Source organism: Eriocheir sinensis, chromosome 22 (assembly GCF_024679095.1).
Source record: "Eriocheir sinensis breed Jianghai 21 chromosome 22, ASM2467909v1, whole genome shotgun sequence".
NCBI classification, from domain to species: domain Eukaryota; kingdom Metazoa; phylum Arthropoda; class Malacostraca; order Decapoda; family Varunidae; genus Eriocheir; species Eriocheir sinensis.
The window spans coordinates 9,691,702-9,713,931 of NC_066530.1; the positions used below are offsets into that span (position 1 = coordinate 9,691,702).

The following is a 22,230-nucleotide window of genomic DNA, read 5'->3' on the forward strand; positions in this document are numbered from 1 at the left end:
GTGCTGATTTAAACTTAGTCTCGAGGACAACAGGACTCCTCCAGAACTTACTTCAAGAGACCACTTCTTTTGAAACCCTTCGAAAGATAAGTGCCTCCTACAGTGATTACAACTAGGTATTACTATCAGGCCTGTTAGGATTATCGTTGTAACGCTGGGAGGTGCTTGTAGGGGAAAGCCCGGCACCCCTGCTGTATTAGTGGTAAGTGGTTTGTGTGTCTTTTTGAGGAGTTGTCCTGGTGTGGTTCAAGTGTCTTGCGAGAAACACAACCGTTGTATCACAACATAACCTCCTAACAAAATGTTGAAAACTTAAGAACATAAGAACGTAGGAGTCTGCAAGATGCCGGTAGGCCTGTACAAGGCAGCTCCTTTGAACCTAAGCTCCTGTGAATCTAACCCCACCTAATATCACTGTCCATGAACTTATCTAATCTATTTTTGAATGTGACAATTGTAGGGTAAGGTGGACATAACTCGTACACGGTCATGAAACGTACAAAGGCCATCTTGTCGAGACAAAACATCGAGGAAAGTCTCGCTTCCTACAGAAGAAAGAAAATGGGACACCAACAGCTGATGCAGCCATCTTGTGCCTCAAGCCTCGCGCCTGAAAATGCTAGGCGAGTTTTTTAAATTTTCGAGTTGTCTGATGCAATCTTCTCGCCTCATAGTATAGTGTATGGTGATTGTGAATATGTCTTGACTTTGCTGGTGAAGGTTTCCATGGTGAATATGATCATATTGAAAGATATTTGCATGGAAAGATATTGTTGTGCTGAGTTTTTGTGTTCGTGGGAATCCCGTAAACAAATATATGAATAGTTCAAGAGTCGTACAGCTAGTGGACGCAAAATGTTATTGTAAAGCCTGGTTACATTTGACGAGCATAGAAAACCACCTAAAAATTACGAGTTAAAACACTGTCATCACTTGCAGAATTGGAAGTCCAAACAATCTAAACTGATACCTCAAAAGAATCCCACAGCCTAAGGATTACTTTAGGCATTTGGGTTTGAGTCTTGGTGGAAAGCCAGATTTTTAAGAAATTTATTTATAAAATTGTACGGGGCGTGAACACCTCGTGTACGAGCCATGACCCCCTGGTCACAAGCCCTACAGCAATTGAAAAAAAAAAAGAAAAAAAAATTCCTATGGAGATAAAATATTCTCTGGGGAAGCTCAACAGATACTCCTAGAGGAATCCCATTTCCTGAGGAGTATTATGCACTCTTTGTTTTGCCTGTTATGGCATTTACAGATTTTTAATGAATATTTTTCCCACTAGTAGTACGGGTTGTGTCCACCTCACCCTATTGGCACTCACCACATGACTGCTTAGCCTATTCCACTCATCTACCACTCTGTTAGTAAACCAATTTTTGCCTATGTCCCTGTTGAATCTGAATTTATCCAGTTTAAACCCATTACTATGTGTTCTACCCAGTTCTCTCACCAACAAAACCTTATGAATATCCCCTTTATTAAAGCCCTTCATCCATTTATAAACCTCGATCATGTCTCCACACACCCTTCGCCTTTCTAGAAAATGCAAGTTTAACTGTTTGTGTCTTTCCTCGTATGGCAAGTTTCTCAACCCCTGAATCATCTTAGTCATTCTTCTCTGTACCGATTCTAACATTTTTATATCCATTCTATAGTAAGGTGACCAGAACTGATCCGCATAATCAAAATGAGGTCTAACTAATGCTAAATATTTAAATTGTGAGAAAAATAGGATCCTTTTGGGTGCTGAGTGCAATATTATTTGCTGTTATCGGCAAGCTCAAACTCAATCAGAATTCTATTATTTGGTTCTCTTAGTAATTTGTCTACTGGCAGTCTGGAGTCCATTGCATGACCCCTCTTAGTAGTTGGTCTACACTTTCAGGAATGGTTGCAGGCAGCCAAAATAACGCCCCATCACTGTGACTGCTGCCACAGAAGTAGGGTATCCTGCCTCGGGGCCCACAGAGGCAGGCAACGGTTTGTCTGATGTACAACAAATATGAAATCTAGTGACTCCAAGCACTAAAGCTAATGGTTCATTTTCACTCTAAGAATAGTTGTCACAGGAAGAGAGAGTAAGAAGGAAGAACAACAGTCTGGGTAGCAGAGCATTTTTCCCACATATAGTTCAGTCACTGAATTGTAAAGATTACCTGAAGAGATCCATTTGTCAGCATTTGGAACCGTGAGTGTAGGTCGCCCGGGGAAACGTTCCACTGAATGCTGGGTGGCGGGGAGCCTTCAGCGATGCAGTCAAAGACAACCATGCCACCCACCTCCACCACTGAGAAATGATGAGATGAATCACTGTGGCTTCAAGAAAAGATTTTTTATTATTTTCAAGATAGAAGGTCATGGTGAAGCTCTTGTTGTGTGGCAATCACTTATTTTGACACTGGACTGGGGAGCACCAAGGCCGGCCTGCTGCTGCACTGAGGCTCACCTTTGGCAATAGGGGGAGTGGTGATGATGGGGGCGGTGAAGACCAGCAGGTGGGCCGTGGCCTCGGCTGCTCCAGCGTCATTGCTCACCACACACTTGTACTCTCCAGAATCCGAGGCTTGAGACGCATTGATCACCTGGGTGGGATGAATGTGTTACTGCCTGGACACTGTGGACCACCTCCAGCCCATGAACCTCAATCATAGTCAAGGAGCTGCCCACAACACTCCTGGCTACAGCAAGGCAATCATCCATCTTGCTGGGAATTATTTTTTTTATTCATTCTTTATTTTAAGTTTGACCTATGGCACTGGTAGGCCTTCATGATGGGGCCTGCTGATTGGACCCAGCCCATTAGAGGCACAGGCAAGTGTTTCATGGCAGTCCCATCTTGCTTTGCTCATGCATGGAGACTTGTTCAGAGAGCTCCCCCGGGATGACATCGTACGGTAGGCAAGGCAATGCACTCCCTTGCCCACCTGGCATATGTCTCAATTCATTGATTGATGATGCATTCTGAGGACATTGATGCATCTCTCTCTCTCTCTCTCTCTCTCTCTCTCTCTCTCTCTCTCTCTCTCTCTCTCTCTCTCTTACAAGGGAGGCAGCTCAAGGCTAAGAAACAAAAACATGAACCCAAAGGTCCGCTAGACGCTGCTCCAGTGAAGGAACACAGAATGACAAGCCAAGAGAGAGGTCCATTTGGGGTGGAAGGTGGCCTGACACTCTTCCTGAAAGGGTTCAAGCCGTGGTTATGAGACATATGTTGATGGGGTTTTCCCAACACTAGAAACACAGCCTGGTGCATATTTGGCTTTGTTCATCAGGCAACATCAGGTCAAGATGGTGTCTTTATCTGTTACAACAGTTTGTTACATCTTGTGCCAGACTCTTACATCAGTGAAGGTAAGTTCATCATATTGCTGTCATGAAACTTAAGGCACAAGAAGCCATACTTAAAGACAACACTCCTGCCCTCTGTTAAGCAGAAAACTCTATGATATAACTACTGAAGCCCATGACTATCTTCCAGGAGTTCACTTAAAACACAATAGAAAAGCAAAGTTACCAGCGACCCATTCGGAGAGAGTTGTACTCTTTCAGAGGCACGCAGTGAGTGTCCCTCTTTGATCCAGGTTGTGGACGGGCTGGGGTCACCCTCGGCAATACACAGCAGGGTGACGGCGCGCTGCTCCAGGACGGTGGTTTCCTCTGGGCCGTACATGATGACTGGGGGAACTGTGCACGGAGGGGAAAGTTAATTAGAAAAATAAGTCTTACTTTCCCTTCTTTCTGCCTCTTCATCATCATACATGAAGCTTTTGTGACGACAGCATCAACAGACCACAGGAAAAAACTTAAGCTCTCATAAACAGTGACATTAAAGCAGGCTAAGAATGAATTTTAAATGAGCATAAGTCTGGGCTTAACCTTTTCATTGCTAAACGCTCACAGCAAGTGTTAGGCATATTTGCTGGTGGTGCTAAACGCTCGCTGCGAGCTCCACCCACACTTAAATCTCCCGTGTATGAGTGCTCCAACACTAATTCTCACAACACAGGATTGCCAATTGAGTGGGCTCTTCACTAAATTTGGTGGAAAATTATATCAGCAAAGCGCGGAAAATCTACAGACGAGTAACTGGTGGATGTTCTTGCCCAATATAGCGGCATTTTTGCATAGCTTCACCTATCACCTGACTGATTCTTTGACCAAATAGTTGTAAATATTGCAGTTGGCAATACTCCCTTGCCAGAATTTGAAGGAGAGATGTCCACAGTTCCCTCAATATGGCTGATCATCCTGCACACACCGACATAAGTGTTAATATTCAACACTCCCTGAACGTGCATGTACGTTTGCAAGAGAGGCATACATAACCGACTTCTATAGATCTGGACCTCCTCTTTCCAGTGGTGTTTTTGGTTTTTAGCTGTGATGAATAGTTTTTGAGATACAGAGGTTAAAAGAGACCTCCCATTGGGCTACCCGACTGCGCCTGAGGGGATAGTCGCGTCCGCACCCCGCGCAAGGAAAGGGTTAAACTAATACTGTTTTCAAAAGGGTTTTCAAGTGAATAATGCAGCTACACACTGACACAGGTGAAGGCTGACACACACTGACACAGGTAAAGGTTGACACACACTGACACAGGTAAAGGCTGACACACACTGACACAGGTAAAGGCTGACACACACTGACACAGGTGAAGGCTGACACACACTGACACAGGTGAAGGTTGACACACACTGACACAGGTGAAGGTTGACACACACTGACACAGGTGAAGGCTGACACACACTGACACAGGTGAAGGCTGACACACACTGACACAGGCAAAGGCTGACACACACTGACACAGGTGAAGGCTGACACACACTGACACAGGTGAAGGCTGACACACACTGACACAGGTAAAGGCTGACACACACTGACACAGGTAAAGGCTGACACACACTGACACAGGTAAAGGCTGACACACACTGACACAGGTAAAGGCTGACACACACTGACACAGGTAAAGGCTGACACACACTGACACAGGTAAAGGCTGACACACACTGACACAGGTAAAGGCTGACACACACTGACACAGGTAAAGGCTGACACACACTGACACAGGTAAAGGCTGACACACACTGACACAGGTAAAGGCTGACACACACTGACACAGGTAAAGGCTGACACACACTGACACAGGTAAAGGCTGACACACACACTGACACAGGTAAAGGCTGACACACACTGACACAGGTAAAGGTTGACACACACTGACACAGGTAAAGGCTGACACACACTGACACAGGTAAAGGCTGACACACACTGACACAGGTGAAGGCTGAGACACACTGACACAGGCAAAGGCTGACACACACTGACACAGGTGAAGGCTGACACACACTGACACAGGTAAAGGCTGACACACACTGACACAGGTAAAGGCTGACACACACTGACACAGGTAAAGGCTGACACACACTGACACAGGTGAAGGCTGACACACACTGACACATGTAAAGGCTGACACACACTGACACAGGTGAAGGCTGAGACACACTGACACAGGTAAAGGCTGACACACACTGACACAGGTGAAGGCTGACACACACTGACACAGGTGAAGGCTGACACACACTGACACATGTAAAGGCTGACACACACTGACACAGGTGAAGGCTGAGACACACTGACACAGGTAAAGGCTGACACACACTGACACAGGTAAAGGCTGACACACACTGACACAGGTGAAGGCTGACACACACTGACACAGGCAAAGGCTGAGACACAAAAAGACCAAGGAAAACAAACAGGATGGGGGTAATGATGCAAGACACACTATCCCCAAAAAAGCATATAAACAAGCTGTTTGGAGAAACCTACAGGATGATGCAAAATATAAGGGTATCATTCCATTATATAGATAAAGAAATAATGAAGAAAATAATAACAACACTGATATGACCAAAACTTGAATATGCTGCAGTTGTGTGGTCGCCTCACAAAAAGAAGGATATCAGAAAGTTGGAAAGGATACAGAGAATTGCAACTAAATGGTCCCAGAAATCTCAATTATGACGTGTGAAGACAGATTGAAGAAGATGAGAAGATGACTTGACGACACTGGAAGAATGGAGAGAGATCTGATCACATTGTATAAGTTGGTAAATAAGTTTGATGAGGTGGATAGAGATGATCTCTTTTCTACTGCAAGAACGCTGGGGCTGAGAGGACATGGAAAGAAACTTAATAAAAGAACCCGTTTGAGTGACTTGAAAAAATATAGTTTTCCACATAGAAGTGTTAACACATGGAACAGCTTGCAGGAAGAGATGGTGGAGGCGAGCAGTGTCCACCAAATGAAGGAAAGGCTGGATGAATGTAGATATGGAGACGGGACTGTTAGAGCTTAGCTTGGGCCCTGTAGACTACAAATAGGTAAACACAAATAGGTAACCACACACACACACACACACCACAGCCCGGTAGCTCAGTGGGTAGAGCATCTGCCTCACAACTAGAAGGACCGGGATTCGATTCCCCAACCGGGTGAAGATAAGTTGGGTTTATCTTCTTTCACGTGTAGCCCCTGTTCACCTTGCAGTGAGTAGGTACCCGACGTAAGGCAAGGAGTTGTGACCTCGTTGTCGTGTTGTGTTGTGTGTGAGTGGTCTCAGTCCTACCCAAAGATTGGTCACTGAGCTCTGAGCTCCTTCTGTAGGGGAACGGCTGGCTGTCTCGAGAGAGACCCGCAGCAGACCAAGAGGTGAATTACACACACACACACACACACACACACACATCACTGGCAACAGTCACACAAGGTTGCAATTAAAAGGAAGAAACAAGGAACAGTAGCTTGCCTTTGACTTGGACAGTAGCAATGGCTTTCTTGTGCCCCGCCTGGTTCTTGGCCAAGCAAGTGTAAGTCCCTTCATCATTCTTTGAGGCATGTTCCACGACCAGGTGAGATCGCCCACCCAACGAGGCGGCTACACCCTCTACCTGTTGGAGAAAGCTTATTACCATTATCTTCAAGTAAATCAAACAACCAAACAGTACTTCCAGAGCTATTATAATGATGGGAGATCACTGTGTTAGGCTGTGTCCCTGCCTGCTGTGCTGCCTGCTGCTGTACACTGTGTTAGGCTGTGTCCCTGTCTGCTGTGCTGCCTGCTGCTGTACACTGTGTTAGGCTGTGTCCCTGCCTGCTGTGCTGCCTGCTGCTGTACACTGTGTTAGGCTGTGTCCCTCCCTGCTGTGCTGCCTGCTGCTGTACACTGTGTTAGGCTGTGTCCCTGCCTGCTGTGCTGCCTGCTGCTGTACACTGTGTTAGGCTGTGTCCCTGTCTGCTGTGCTGCCTGCTGCTGTACACTGTGTTAGGCTGTGTCCCTGTCTGCTGTGCTGCCTGCTGCTGTACACTAGTTAGCAACTGTCAGTGCAGGTTGCATAAGAACATAAGGAGTCTCCAAGAGGGTGGTAGGCCTATACAAGGCAACTCCTGTAAATCTAATGCCACCTAACCTCACTATCCATGAGTTTATGTAATCTTTTCTTGTATGTATCTATCATAGTGGCACTCACAACATGACTCCCAAGACTGTTCCACTCATCCACCTCTCTGTTGGTCTATTGGCAGAGTGGTGCTGACTGTCCTTGCTGTGCTACAATGTCACTATCTTTGGTCCTGTAAGTACACACCACAGCTGAAGTTTGGCTCCTTTCAATTGTCATTTTCATTTTTGCAGTGTCTGGTTTTCCTGCCCATTTTGGCTGTTTTTTTGTGAAAGCTGACAGGAACAGAATGGTGGCTGCTGCTTTCTATTCTGGCAGATGTTTTACTGCCTTGGACAGATTGACACAAGTAAAGGTTTGGGATTTGTCTTTGACATATTTGATTGAAGGTGGGCCAACTTTCAACAAATGTGAGCTCTTCCCTTTCCAGGAGGGTTATTGTGGGGACTGACCTCATTGAGACCTCAGCTGACTTGATCCCTAAAACCATGAGCACACTTGTACATAGTTTATTGTAAGCAGCAGTTGGATAAATGGAACATGTACAGCTGAGGGTAAAAATATCAATCCACGGTGCTTGATGACTTGGTGGCCCCCTCATGAGGCAGGCAACAGCAGTAGCAGCAGGAGCTTGGAGGGAGGGAGGGGAGAGGGGCATGAATGGCAGGGTAGGAGAGGAGACGCTGCACAGAGAAGGGCCACCAAGACTATAAATTTAGAGTAAGGTGAATCAAGAGGCGAAAAACACATCCTGAGACGAGCACTGAACTTTGAGGTGGAGGGCAGAAGACCACCAGGAAGGCCAAGGAAGACATGAAGAAAGGTGGTGGAGGAAGATATGAGGAGGCTGAACATCCCAAAAGAAATGGCTATGGACCGGCAGCAGTGGAGGAGGCTCATATCCCGTCCAACTCCACCATAGGGAATAAATGGACGTTAAACGATGATGATGATGAAGGTGGATCAAGTTTTTTTGTCCACAGCTGTAGTGACTGATGAAAATTAGCAAATTATCTAAAAGCAGCAAAAAGTATAAAATAAGTGTGAGATTGAAGACAGCCTCAGGGACTGGATCTTGAGTGTATCACGCATAGAACGAGGTGCAGCAGCAGGTTCTGCAACACAACAATAAGAAATCACTGTTTTTGTATTCCTGGAAGGCGAGGCGAGAGAAGTGCTATGAAAACTGTGATAAATGTAGAATGTGAGTGAAAAGGTAGTGAATAGTTTTAAGTGGTCAATGCTTACGCTGCAAAAACTTCAATGCAGCAGCTGGGTATGAAATGGTAAGGAGGAGGAGCCCTTGTTGAAGGTGATACATGCAGAGGAGGAATTTAAAGCAAAGTTTGACCCATTGTGACACAGAGACGGGACCCTTCAAGCATAACTAATTTCCTGCACATTACAACTACAGTACCCTCTCGAGTTTCGCGCTCGCTTCGTTCTGAAGGTCTAGCGCTAAACTCGAGGATCGCGAAACTCGAGGTATTGAAAACACTGAAAAAGCGCTTATCTGTTCCGCCCCATGGAGATTTTTTTTTTTTTTTTTTTTTTTTTTTGCATGTGGGCTATGGCACCATGGTAGATTATCCATCTGGGCCTGATGGTCGGCCCCGAGCCCATCATGGCCCAGGCAACTGTTTATAGTGGCACCATTATAATTGGCTCATGCTGCCCCCCGGAGCTCACTTTTTTCCTCCTTTACTCCCTTGTTATCTTAACATACTTACCTTGGAAAAAGGAAGAAAACATAAATAGAGAACGGATCGTTTTAAAGCCACAGATGAAGCCTTACGATTGGCTGAGCTCTGAAAACACGCATGTGATTCGCTGGGAGTCCGATGACGTCATCGACGGTGCTCACCCGGTCAGCGGCCTCGCTGCCTTGGGGCAGTGTCACACTGGCCGTTTTCCTCTAACCATTGTGGCTACTGGCAACACCCGTGCACCCATCCGGGAGCGAGTTGTCAGTTGTCCGTAACCTGGTGTCACACCAGGCCTTTTTCTTCCCACCGTGTTGGCGGCAGCTAGGGCAACCGGCAAATCCAACTTTTCCGGGTGTGCGTCACACACGCCAAAGGTCGGTTGCAGTATCCACATCCACAACGTAAACAAAGCACTTGCCCTGTATCAACATGGCGTCGTCTGCTAAAGTAAGGGATGTCGCGGCTTGTGGTGCCATTACCCAAGTTATGGACTTGTTGCTGCAGTTAAATGGCAGGAAGAAGCTGTTGTGGGTGTGGTGTGTCTGTGGTTCCTCCGTGCCAGTTCTCATTGTCACCATTGCGTGTAAGCAGCCAACCCACCCATCTATACTCCGACCACATAAATACGTGGATCGAATAACAACAAAGACACACACACACACACACACGCACACACCAGACTCATCATAAACCATGGCAGATGTTTCTCACAAGCAAAAATGGCTTTGCCATTTCCTAGAGTGTGTTAGAACTTATTTAGTGAGTAGTTCATACAAACCAAACATACCCAATGGCAAGAAGAGAGCAGTGTTAGACACCTGCTCACTTCTTGCCAAGAGCTAGGTTTGGTTCATGTGAGCCACTCACCAAATACTGCCTAACACACTCAAGAAATGGTGAAGTCATTTCAGTTTGTCAGAAACATCTGCAATGTCTCCTAATGAGTCTGGTGTGTGCGTGTGTGTGTGTGTGTGTTTGTTGTTATTCAATCCATCTGTTTATATGTGGTTGAGTCAAGATGGGTGGGTTGGCCGTGCACGTGCAGTGGTGACAATAACTGCATGGAGGAACCACAGGCATGCCACACCCACAACTGTTTCTTCCTTCCATTTAAGTTTGGAGTAAAACATCCAGTGTGATACTACCTTTAAAGGTAGCGTGCGTGACGCCGATGATAAGTAGATGTGACCCGTACGTGTCAAAGCAGCACGAAACTCGGGGTGATAATGCGCGAAAGTCGGGATGGTAAGAATTTAGGACTAACCGAGAAACTCATGGATAGCGAAACTCGGAGAGCACGAAACTCGAGAGGGTACTGTATAGTGAAACCAAACTGTCGAGTCCATTTGGGTGTTGGCTCCCGCAGGCCCTATCCTCCCCTCTGCTCTGCCAAACAGTCCCAACACCTATCTCTTCCTCTCATATGTAAGCTATAGGTAACATATGAGAGGAAAAAATAGGTGTTGGGACTGTGTGGCAAAGCAGAGGGGGGAAATGGACCCGCGGGAGCCAACGCCAAAATGGACTCAACAATTTGGTTTCACTGTAGGTAAACACAACTAGGTAAACACATGCACTCCTAGTGCTGAGCCAAGCATCTTCCACATCCTCCTGACAGTGGTAATAGCTCATTAATCTAACGGCTGGAGGGCAGAGCTTGTGCCTGGGTGAAGGAACACACTCCAGCAGTCCTTGTGTTGAGCATCACACACACACTGGGTGACCTGAGAGTTGTCCACCAGCAGCAGCAAATTGAAGGCCAGATTGTTCTTCTCACAGTGCATGTTTATTCCTTCAGGGACAAAGTGGTCATCTAACCAACCCAAACAAGTGACACCTGTCGTTCATCCTCTCGTGTTGAGGGCCCAGAGCACGTTAAGGTTTTCATGTCATTATTCAAGTAGAGGTGAGGGCAGGTGGCAGTGTATGCAGGAGACTTCATTGTGCAGTCTTCCAGCCACTTCCTGCACCACCTCTTGCTAGTGTGAGCAGCAGGACGCCGTGTGAGGCCAAGAATAAAGACCGGCGCATGTGGACCGTGTTAACCCACCAGCAGGCAGCACATGAAACGTGGATGATGGGAAATGTGTCCCGACGTGATGCTGAGATGAAGATCACCGTGAAACTCATGAGGAACGTGTACAGAAGTTGGGATGGGAAGAACCTCGGCCTCAATGCAAGACTCAAGAACTTACTCTCTGTATGTTGTCATACCTGCTTGCTGTGATATATAATGAACAACACAATGCTCTTTTAAAGTTACATGTACAATGTTCAGGTGAAATAAAACATTGTTTTGATGCAAGTCAGATTCTGAGGTGAACTTTGATGCTAACATGCCACTGTGCTTCTACTGTAATGTTCTGTTATTTAGACATGCAACACTTTCTTGTGTCGTGCTCAACACAGCACTGACTTCCTCACCTGGACTCCATTGAGCAGCCACTGGAGTGACGGCACGGGGTTACCAACGGCCTCACACTCCATCTCAAACCTGAAGACATCACTCAGATAAAAAAGAAGTAATGAGCTGTATTAAACATTGCATCAATAGTAAAAATATGTGAAAAAAAATCCCAGAATAGAGGAACAAGAAAGCAAAGATTTGTGCCACTCTGTCATAAACTTTCAAGATGTGTTTGGCAGCTTCAGCTTCCTCAAACTTGGGCGTTCTGTATCGTCTCCAGCAGTTCTTTTCCCCTCACAGATACTGTCCACACACAGGGGCCCTGTCTGCCCTCGTATGGAGCATGCACCTCATGTGTGGGTGGGCTCCACACACACAGCCCTGCTGGACAGAGTGGAGTCAAACTCTCTTCATCTCATCAACTTTCCTCCTCTTACTGACAATCTTCTACCACTTAAATTCCACCACAGTGTTGTATCTCTTACTATCTTCTATCGATATTTTCATGCTGACTGTTCTTCTGAACTTACTAACTGCATACCTCCCCCTCTCATGTGGCCCCAGTGCACATGACTCTGTACTCTAACTCATCCCTATGCTATCCAAATCCCTTATGTAAGAGTTAACAAGCATCTCCATCTTTTCATCCCTTTTGTTGGCAGACTCTGGAACAGCCTTCCTTCATCTGTATTTCTTCCTGTCTGCGACCTGACCTCCTTCACGAGGGGAGCATCAAGACACCTCTCCAATTAAAACTGGCCTCTTTTCTGGCCACTCAGTCTCTGTTTGCTTTGGCAGGTGCAGCACTTAATGTTTTTTTTTATTGTTTTTGGCCTTGAGCTGTTTCCTTTACTGTGAAAAAGGGATTGATAGATAGAATTAAAGTTTATGATAACAAGGCTTGACACATGGCACCATTCAAGAGGAGGAGCTCAAGCCCTGAGGATCTGTGGCTGCCCAACGTAACAGCAGTGGAGGCGGCGGGGTCTGTGTGTGCAAAGTTGAAGAAAACTTATATTTAGGAGGCAGACCGGTGACAACAAGTGAACAAAGGGTTCCCTGACCTCTGGCCCTGAGTGACGAGAACACTGCGCGGCAAAGTGATGAAGCTTGGCGGCTCCAGGACCTCCACCTCCACGTCCCGGTAGAGGCGGCCCACCGAGTTTGTGGCCAGGCAAGTGTACATGCCAGAGTCCGAGGCCTGAAAGGAGAATCTTGTATGGCGCACCTCACAATGCACTATCCTATTTGCCAGAGCAGCACTAGAGCCAGCTTTTATTGTATCCCTTTTATTTCCTTGTTTCGTTTACTGTAAAAAAGCAAGTCTCTTCCTTAAATTAGTCCCTTAAGATTTGTGTGTAAGTGAGTAACCCGGTAGCAGCGGGGATCATGTTTCTTAAAGGCCCCTCTATGCGAGAAAAATGAGAAAAAATCATCACTCACGCAAATCATTTCATAATATATATCAACGCATTTGTGATCAGTTTATGTATCATCTATTTAGGGGGGGTTTAAATTATGGCACAGATTTGGCCCGTCGCTGGTACACAGTAAAGCCACAAATTTGGCCCGTCGCTGCTACCGGGTTAAAGGCTCCTAAGCGAGAAAAATGAGAAAAATCATCACTCACACAAACCATTTCATATTATATATCAATGCATTTGTGATCAGTTTGAGCATCATCTTTTTTGGGGGTTTATGTCGTGGCAAAAATTTGGCTCGTCACTGGTAGGCTACATGGTAAACCCACAAATTTGGCCCGTCGCTGCTGCTGGGTTAAGTCCATCAGGGGGAGGTGAATGGTGTGGGTGGTTCAACTTTAAGCAGGAGTGGTGCATCAGCCTGCTGATCACCTCGCAGGGAGTGTTGGCAAGGCAAGAGTGTGGGTTGATAATCTGGTGAACCACACGCCCCATCATGACACATTACCAGTAGACCAGTTTATTTCAGCTCGGAGTCTCCAAATATAATTATTACTAAGAATCCCAAACTATATAATGGATGAATCTCCTCAGTGTATCAGCGCAGAAAAAAAATGCTGTACAAATAATGTGTCATATAAGTTTGTTAACAGTAGAGCCTCAGCATTCAGCATCTAACTGTGCTAATAAGTGTGGTGACAGCACAGAGCTAGTAACCCTCAGAGCACCGCCTCCACCAACTGATGACGGCCGTTGTTGAAATGAATAGGGTTGTTCATAATGCAGTATCAATGACTTTTACAAAGATTAACCCCTTGACTGCAGATTCCCTACCAGAAGACCTCACCAAGCTACAGGAATGGACCAAAAAGTGGCTGCTACAATTCAATGAAGAAAAATGTAAAGTCCTGCACCTTGGGAGGGGATATCCAGCACACCAATACCACATGAGAAACACTCCACTATCCACCACAGAGGCAGAAAAAGACCTGGGACTATATGTTACCAGGCTACCAGTGAAGGCCAAATCCGTGCCAACTGCAGTGGACGGGTTAAATTTTAAAATAAAGTTACAGTTAATGAGAAAAACGTGTCATGGCTCATACCTTGGTCCTGGACACCACCACATCCCCGCTGGGCTCCAAAAATACTCTTGGATTGTTGGCGAGGACTCGGCCGTCCTTCAGCCAAGAGATACGAGGCTGGGGATGTCCAGACACTGTGCAGCTCAGCCTCAGCTCCTCGCCGCGCTTCAGGGACACAGAGTCATTCCTTTCTTCCTTGACTGACGGAGGGGCTGCAAAGACACGCACTCACTCATTCCACCTCCACAAAAAATATATCGTCACCCTCATAAAATAAATGCCGGAGTCATTTTTCATAGATTTCCAGGTTTTTTTCAACACAGGTTTTTTTTTAACTCCTCTTCTCACGTAATTGACTGCTCTTTCGTCCACCTCTTCGGATTCTTTATAGGAGCAGCGAGAAGCAGGCTTTTTTTTATTGTTTCCTTTTTTGTGTGTGCCCTTGTGCTGCCTCCTTTGCTGTAAAAAATAAATAAATAAATAAACAAAAACGTGACGCCCATTTTTGTATAGTTGCCTTCGTCATTCATGGTTCGAGTGTTCTAGAATTGACCTTTTCATTTCTGCCTAAATCTTAAGCCAAATGAGATGATGACAGTTTTTTTTCCGATTTCCTGAAAAGCAGAAAATAATGACTTGGGCGGTTTGTTTACGAAGGCAGCGATATTCATGATTTGTAGGGTGAGCCTTTGAGACCCAAGAAACAGGAGGAGTGGCAGGCAGATGAGAAACACTTGTCAGGTGAAGTGCGTCACGCCACCATTCACACTTCCCCACTACTGCTTTTTTTTTACAGCAAGGGAGGCAGCTCAAAAAAAAAAAAAAAATAAAAAAAAAAAAAAAAAAAAAAAAAAGGCCTGCTAGACGTACGCTGCTCCAACAAAAGAAAATACAATGAGAGGCCAAAAGAGAAGTCAATTTCGCGCGGAGAGGTGTCCTGAATTCAACATTACCAGACTGTCGTGCCCTGCCGCTTGTGTTTGCTGATTTCCGACCCAAAAACTGCTTTCATCACCCAAATAACTGCTTTCATATATGGTTATTGTTTAAATGCTTAACCCGAGACCGTCGGCAGACCCTTTTCAGGGCTTTCACAGGTCGTGGCTGTGGTACGGTGGACCCTAAAAAAGGCTCACCATAAAACACCTAATTCGAGCTAATTGTAGGCGGTGGTGGCATAGTGCAACCCACCATGAATGTCCTAGGTCATTGTGGTGGATGAGTGATCTTGATGTGGGCTTTTTTGTAGTAGGTGGTGCAGTAAAGTCATGGCATACTGAATTAGCTATCCATACAGTAATCAATTGTCAAATTCTCTATAGTAGACAACAAGCAACTCTCAGCTAGATGCCACGTGTCACGGGACTGTTTATTTTGTAACAAACACAACCCAAAAAAAACAGAGTTTGAGTAAAAGTAAATATTTTTAACGGCTTTATGATTATGAAAGGAGTACTTTGATGTATGTTCCATGCTCTTTTCTTAGTCTCAAAAAGCAGTGTAATTTTGTCATTTCTCAGCCACTTCTCGGCTTTCCCATAGCCGAAGCCCACGGGTTAATTATTGGTTCTTCTTGGCAACAGTTATGGGCCAGAAACCGGTAAATACGAGGCTCTTGAGTACAATAATCTGGCAACGTTGGTCCCGATACTCTCCTCTCGTCTTAAAAGAGTTCAAGTCGTAGGCAGCAGGAAATACAGACAGAGGAAGTCTGTGCTGCTGCCCTGGACAACACGACTCATTCTCCATCAGCAATGACGGAAGCCTTCCTCACATTTGCCTCCACTCTGCAGGGGCTGGAGTGCCTCGCTACACACCTTATTGCCTCACTCTCAACTCTGGCCAAACTAAATGGTGCACAAGTAGGTCAGTCTTCGCCACAGTTGCCAGATTATCGTTCTCAGAGCCGTGTATTTACCGGTTTCTGGCCATAACTGTTGCCAAGAAACACCAATAATTAACCATTTAAACGATAACCATATATGAAGGCAGTTATGTGGGTGATGAAAGCAGTTTTTGGGTCGGAAATCAGCAAACATAAGAGGCAGAGCACAGCAATCTGGCAACGTTGGACCTGACTTGCCACCTCACTCGCAGCCTTCACATATTGGGCCGTATGAAGATAACCATATATGAAGGCAGCTATGTGGGTGATGAAAGCAGTTTTTGGGTCGGAAATCGGCAAACATAAGAGGCAGAGCACAACAACCTGGCAACATTATACCCGACTCGTAGCCTTCACATATTGGGCCGTATTAAGATAACCATATATGAAGGCAGCTATGTGGGTGATGAAAGCAGTTTTTGGGTCCGAAATTGGCAAACATAAGAGGCAGAGTACGACAATCTGGCAACGTTGGTCTTCCCTCAACTATGAAATGACAAATGGACACTTGGTGGGACTCTATTGGATAGTTGTGTTGCTCCCTGATGAAGTGAGGCAAGTGACACACACAAGAAAATGAGAAAATTGCGATTAAAGTTTGATGTTTCTGCAATTTTCTGAGGCACGTGTGTGAAAACAATGACCATAATGCCACTTCTTGGAATTTTAGTTTGAAAAGTTGCCTCAGAATGCCTGAATAGTTGGTCGATGTGAGGGAAGTGATATCTCAGGATTGACCCCCATGCTGCTTACCTCACTTCAGCAGGGAGCGGCACAGTTGTTCCCCAGAGCCTTTAGACAGGTATAGTTAGCATGATAAGTTTTCCATGGAACGGCAGTGTTAATATGGTGACCTGGCGCTGCACTTGTATCACTCGCCGTTTCATTGTTCCCTTTAACCCGGTAGCTGCAGGAATCATGTTTCTTAACCCCCAGGGTGCCAGCGCCATGTATCTACGGCGGCGGGTAGGCGCATGCTGTGTGCCAGCGTCGTTTATCTACGGCGGCAATTTAGAAAAATCGCCGTGGCCTTATTTTGACTGAGAAGCTTTTCATACTTTGTCATGACACTATTCATACCTTTACCCCTCCCAGTCACTGATCTTCACCCCCCACTAAGCCTCTAGGGATCCCAAGGGTACAGGTCCCTTTCTTGATCTGACCGCAGTGCAGGGAGGATGTCTTGCCATGCAAAGCATATTTTGCAAACGCCCAACATTGCTCGTGCCCTTGATGAAGCCCCTAGTGACTTCATGGATAGTGATTCAAGTGACTTTGGGTCTGATAGTGACCTTGATAAAGATTATATATATATATATATATATATATATATATATATATATACATATATATATATATATATATATATATATATATATATATATATATATATATATACAGTAAACCCGATTATCCGACAGCGGATTATCCGAACAACCGGATTATCCGAAATTGATCAGGAAAATGCAATTAAATTTTTTTTTCTACACTAAAACGTTATAAAACATCAAAAATAAATAAAAGTAACTACATATGTACTATATTAACACATTTAAAATTGATAAGAACAGTTAAAATGAATATGCTTTCTAATACGTATTGCCGAAATAGCTTGTAACGAATAGATCAATGTATTAGACAAAAAACATTAAACAAACTCTCAACAACACCACGTCCGCACCTTCGCCCCAGCAAGGACGTAGATGCGGCGAACGAACAAACTACTGCACGACTACTCTCACCGTACTCTCAAGACAACGACACAAACATCAAACTGGCGGCGATCAAAATGGCGGCCATAAATCCGGATTATCCGAAAAATCGGCTTATCCGAAAGAGGCTTCCCCCCTTCCATTTCGGATAATCGGGGTTTTACTGTATATATATATACATATATATATATAGTGATAGTGGTAGCTGGAGTGGTGAGGAAAGTGAGGTACCGACGCCTCGCCACTCGCATTATGCCCAAGTAAGAAGGGTTTTAGAACCCTCTGTTGCCTCTCAGGCCAAAAGGCCAAAGTTTGATAGACGAGCTCCCTGGGGCGAGTAAGTCTACGGGATGTAACACTCCAAATATTGGAAACTTCCAGCGCCTAGAAATCATGGAAATTTGAAGAAGTGAGTAGTAAAATGTATCAAGTGTGTGTTGTCTAATCATTCTGAATACTCTTCTGCAAAAAACAAAAAATCCAAATTTGCTTGGCACCAGGGGAAGGTTTTTGCAAAAAATGTGTGGCACCGAGGGGGTTAAAGGCCCCTCTAAGCAAGAAAATGAGAAAAAATCATCACTCACGCAAACCATTTCATAATATATATTAACGTATTTGTGATCAGTTTATGCATCATCTATTTTGGGGGGTTTATATCATGGCAAAAATATGGCCCGTCTCTAGTACAGTAGAGCCCCACTTAGCGCAAGATCAATTAGCGCGAACCGCAATTAGCGCGAGCCACCATCTACCAAGAAAAAAATTAATTAGCGCGAAAGCCTCAGTTAGCGCAAGCAGCCATTACGGCTGTATTTTGAAAATTGCACCAAGCCACCATGATGCGCGGCACAAGCCACGAGAGCCCTTACTTTAGCAGACGCCGCCATGTTGATACAGGGCAAGTGCTTTGTTTACGTTGTGGATGTGGATACGGTCAACTGACCTTGGCCGTGTGTGACGCACACCCAGAAAATTTGGATTTGCCGGTTGTCCAAGCTGCCGCCAACGCGGTGGGAAGAAAAGGGCTCAGTGTGACACCAGGTTACGGTGAAATGACAACTCGCTCCCGGATGGGCGCACGGGCGTTGCCAGTAGCCACAACGGTTAGAAGAAAACGGCCAGTGTGATACTGCCTTAAAGGCAGACACACACTATACGATGCGGCGTGTCCGGCGGCCGAGAGTGGGCGAAGCCTCGTCGGCCAGATGAAGCATAGATACTGTGAGGCGGCCTCACAGAATACTGGGCGGCGGCCGTCATTCTGAGCCCCACCGCCACAGCAACGACGACAACGCAATTTATGGTTTATGTTCCCCAAACATGGATGGCCCTTGTACAGATCAATAAAACAGATTCAAAAGTCTTTATTTATCCAGACGGCAGACATCGTGGAGAGTAGATAATGTGTACACCACGGCTGTCAGTGTCGCTTCTCACCTCAAGGCCGTGTCGCAAGGTGACACACACTGTGAGGCGGCGGGCCGCACCGGACGGAATTTCAAACATAAACAGAAGGCCATTCGGCTGTGTCGAGAGGCCGCGCCGCACCCACGTGTGCACCAAATATTTTTTTTCATATTGGTTATTTTATTCAATTAGCGCGACTGCGTTCATCCACCTAATTCTCGCGCTAAATGGGGCTCTACTGTACATGGTAAAGCCACAAATTTGGCCCGTCACTGATACACGGTAAAGCCACAAATTTGGCCCGTCACTGATACACGGTAAAGCCACAAATTTGGCCCGTCACTGATACACGGTAAAGCCACAAATTTGGCCCATCGCTGCTACCGGGTTAACCTTTAGATAGCGAGGTAGTTAGTGTGATGTTTTCCATGCAGCGGCAGTGTTAACATCATGACCTGGTGCTGCATTCGTATCATGTTTCACCGCCAACAGTAAAAGACTCACCACCTTGCATCAATACATTTCTCTGCCCTTGAAACATCTTACAGACTCACACTTACCACTGGCTAGAAAACACTACAGATTGGAGCCAGCAGTGAGGCGGCAATCATCTTAAGACTCCGATTCACCCTTTTCCATCCGTGTCATATTTTTAAACCATTCGTCACCCAAGCACACATATTTCACAAGGCTTTTGTAGGAGTTTGGGTCATTGCCAGGGGTAGCTTTATGACCCTGGTGGCAGTTTGGCCCCTCTTCTGTACTCTGAACCCAAGGAAACACTCATTAGAACCCCATTTATTTCTTTTTAGGCCTATGGAAATAGTTGGTGTGAGAGGCAGAGGCAGATGTGTCTTAGAATACCGACCCATATGTCTTTTTTCGGCCTTATAAATTCCTTCCCCTCTCTCTCTCAATATTAATCATTTGGGAAACCTGATTATAGATTTACTCACTCCCATTCCTGAAGCACACCCGGGCACCACTTGAATTTTCCTTTGTGCTTTTCTTGACAATATAACTCATCCAGAACTTTCTCATTTTTTTCCCCATCCATTTTTTTAATATGGTTAATGTACTACCTCAAAATGCTCAATGCTTTCTCTCTCTCTCTCTCTCTCTCTCTCTCTCTCTCTCTCTCTCTCTCTCTCTCTCTCTCTCTCTGTCTCTGTCTCTGTCTTCAACTTAATATCAACTAGAGTAGAAATGCAACGTTTTGGAGTCTTCTGATTAATGTAAAATCACTTAGGTTTAAGGACAGACCACCAAGTCTGAACCATGGGGTCTGTGTGGTCTGATTTTCTATGTAAATCTGTGTCTCTCTCTCTCTCTCTCTCTCTCTCTCTCTCTCTCTCTCTCTCTCTCTCTCTGGAGCATTTCTCTAATATATTCTTGTAAGTCTTCTTCTTCCTCTTCTTCTCTTTCATCTGATCCACCTCCCAATTGTTTCCTTTGCTTCCTCTTCCTTACATACAAATACTCCCTCAGTGGCCCTGGACAAAGAACTTTCACCCCCGGCACCTCACTCACTCCTCCAATGTTCTGTTCCTTCTTTTCCCTTCCCATCCTTCACCTTCACTCCATACTCCCAGCCCCCAGCACCTCACTCACTCCTCCAATGTTCTGTTCCTTCTTTTCCCTTCCCATCCTTCACCTTCACTCCATACTCCCACCCCCAGCACCTCCGTCACTCCTGCAATGTTCTGTTCCTTCTTTTCCCTTCCCATCCTTCACCTTCACTCCATACTCCCAGCCCCCAGCACCTCACTCACTCCTCCAATGTTCTGTTCCTTCTTTTCCCTTCTCACCCTTCACCTTCACCCTTCATACAGCCAGTCATGCAGTCTCTCCCTTGCCATTCCTTCCCAACCATTTTTTCTATAACATTCCCTTTTAATTCCAATTTTTCTCTCATTCTTACTTTTACTACTGTACATGTGGTTCCCTTTAATTACCTCTGGATTTACAGACTCAAAAGCTCTGACAAGCAGAATGTCTGAAAACAAACTTCCCGCCACACGCTAGACAACTGCCACAGAACCTACAGTTAACAGTGAGGAGGAAGCGAGTGCTGGCATGGCCGGCCGGGTTGTGGGCGGTGCACTCGTAGCTGCCGGCGTCCTCCAGCGCCACGCTGGAAATAACAAGATGCCGGCCGGACACCTGAAAATGCAGAGTTAGAGTCACATACCTCTCTGAATGAATAAAAAACAAATAAAATGTGTGTGTTTTCTGGACATGAATGGAGAGTATTCAGAACAAAAAATACATACATTGAGTTATGCTTAAATAAACCAATGTTACTATGAATTGTGCTACAAGAACTGTTTTTAGTGATAAAATCAAGATCTTACAATGAACAATGAATGGAACTGCTACAATGAATGCCTAGCAGTCTTGGCTGCGAGATGCCTTGACCCCACGACACATCAGCGCTGAGTTTTATAATGTTTGTGAGGTCAAACAGTTCAGTCATGTATCTGGCAAGCAACGTTGTTGCCCACGACTGTGCAGGTTTACACATTTTATTGCTATTTTCACACTTGTTTTGATCTCCATGCTGTGTCCTAAGGTTTCCAAAGAGATTTCATGGTCAGCAGAAAACATATTAAACAACAAAACAGTAGTTCGTAAAATGTAAATAGAGACACGGTCACCATGATGCAGAGGATGCAGAACCTGATCATTCCTAAAAGAGCCTCAGATGCATAATGGTCGTCCCGCCAAGACCGTGTACCTTGATGCGCGGGTCCTCTGGGGTGACGGGGGTGTGGCCCATGTCAGGCCGGGCCCAGGTGAGGGTGGGGAGGGGAACACCAGACACCTCGCACACAAGGCTGGCCTCCTGACCCACCGTGACCTGCACCTCAGACTGTTCGTTGGCCGCTATCACCGGAGGCTCTGGAACGAAAGCAGCAAAGCAAGTGTTGTCACGTGGCTCATTCTGTGGTGCCTCCTCTCGCTCAAAAATATTAACACAGTAGCAGTGGGGATCATGTTTCTTAATGGTCCCCCCAAGTGAGAAAAATGAACAAAAAATCACCCCTCACACAAACCATTTCATAATATATATCAAAGCATTTGTGATCAGATTATGTATCATCTATTTTGGGGGGTTTAAATCATGGCACAAATTTAGC

At 45.5% G+C, this 22,230-nt stretch overlaps 1 protein-coding gene across 4 annotated transcripts in view; it reads right to left on the minus strand.

Moving 5' to 3' along the window:
* LOC127002010 (hemicentin-1-like) overlaps nucleotides 1-22,230 on the minus strand; it is a 251,350-nt gene that overhangs the window by 74,361 nt on the left and 154,759 nt on the right. For all 4 annotated transcript variants that reach the window (XR_007755636.1, XM_050867330.1, XM_050867331.1 and 1 more), the window contains exons 75-83: nucleotides 21,828-21,991; nucleotides 21,136-21,253; nucleotides 14,108-14,298; nucleotides 12,645-12,781; nucleotides 11,598-11,667; nucleotides 6,816-6,957; nucleotides 3,521-3,690; nucleotides 2,453-2,588; nucleotides 2,163-2,293 (exon numbers count right to left, since the gene is read on the minus strand). Coding sequence is in view for 3 of the 4 variants with exons in the window: in XM_050867330.1 (XP_050723287.1) it covers nucleotides 2,163-2,293; nucleotides 2,453-2,588; nucleotides 3,521-3,690; nucleotides 6,816-6,957; nucleotides 11,598-11,667; nucleotides 12,645-12,781; nucleotides 14,108-14,298; nucleotides 21,136-21,253; nucleotides 21,828-21,991 (1,259 nt within the window). In the remaining variant the exon portion in view is untranslated. The remainder of the gene's footprint in view (nucleotides 1-2,162; nucleotides 2,294-2,452; nucleotides 2,589-3,520; nucleotides 3,691-6,815; nucleotides 6,958-11,597; nucleotides 11,668-12,644; nucleotides 12,782-14,107; nucleotides 14,299-21,135; nucleotides 21,254-21,827; nucleotides 21,992-22,230) is intronic.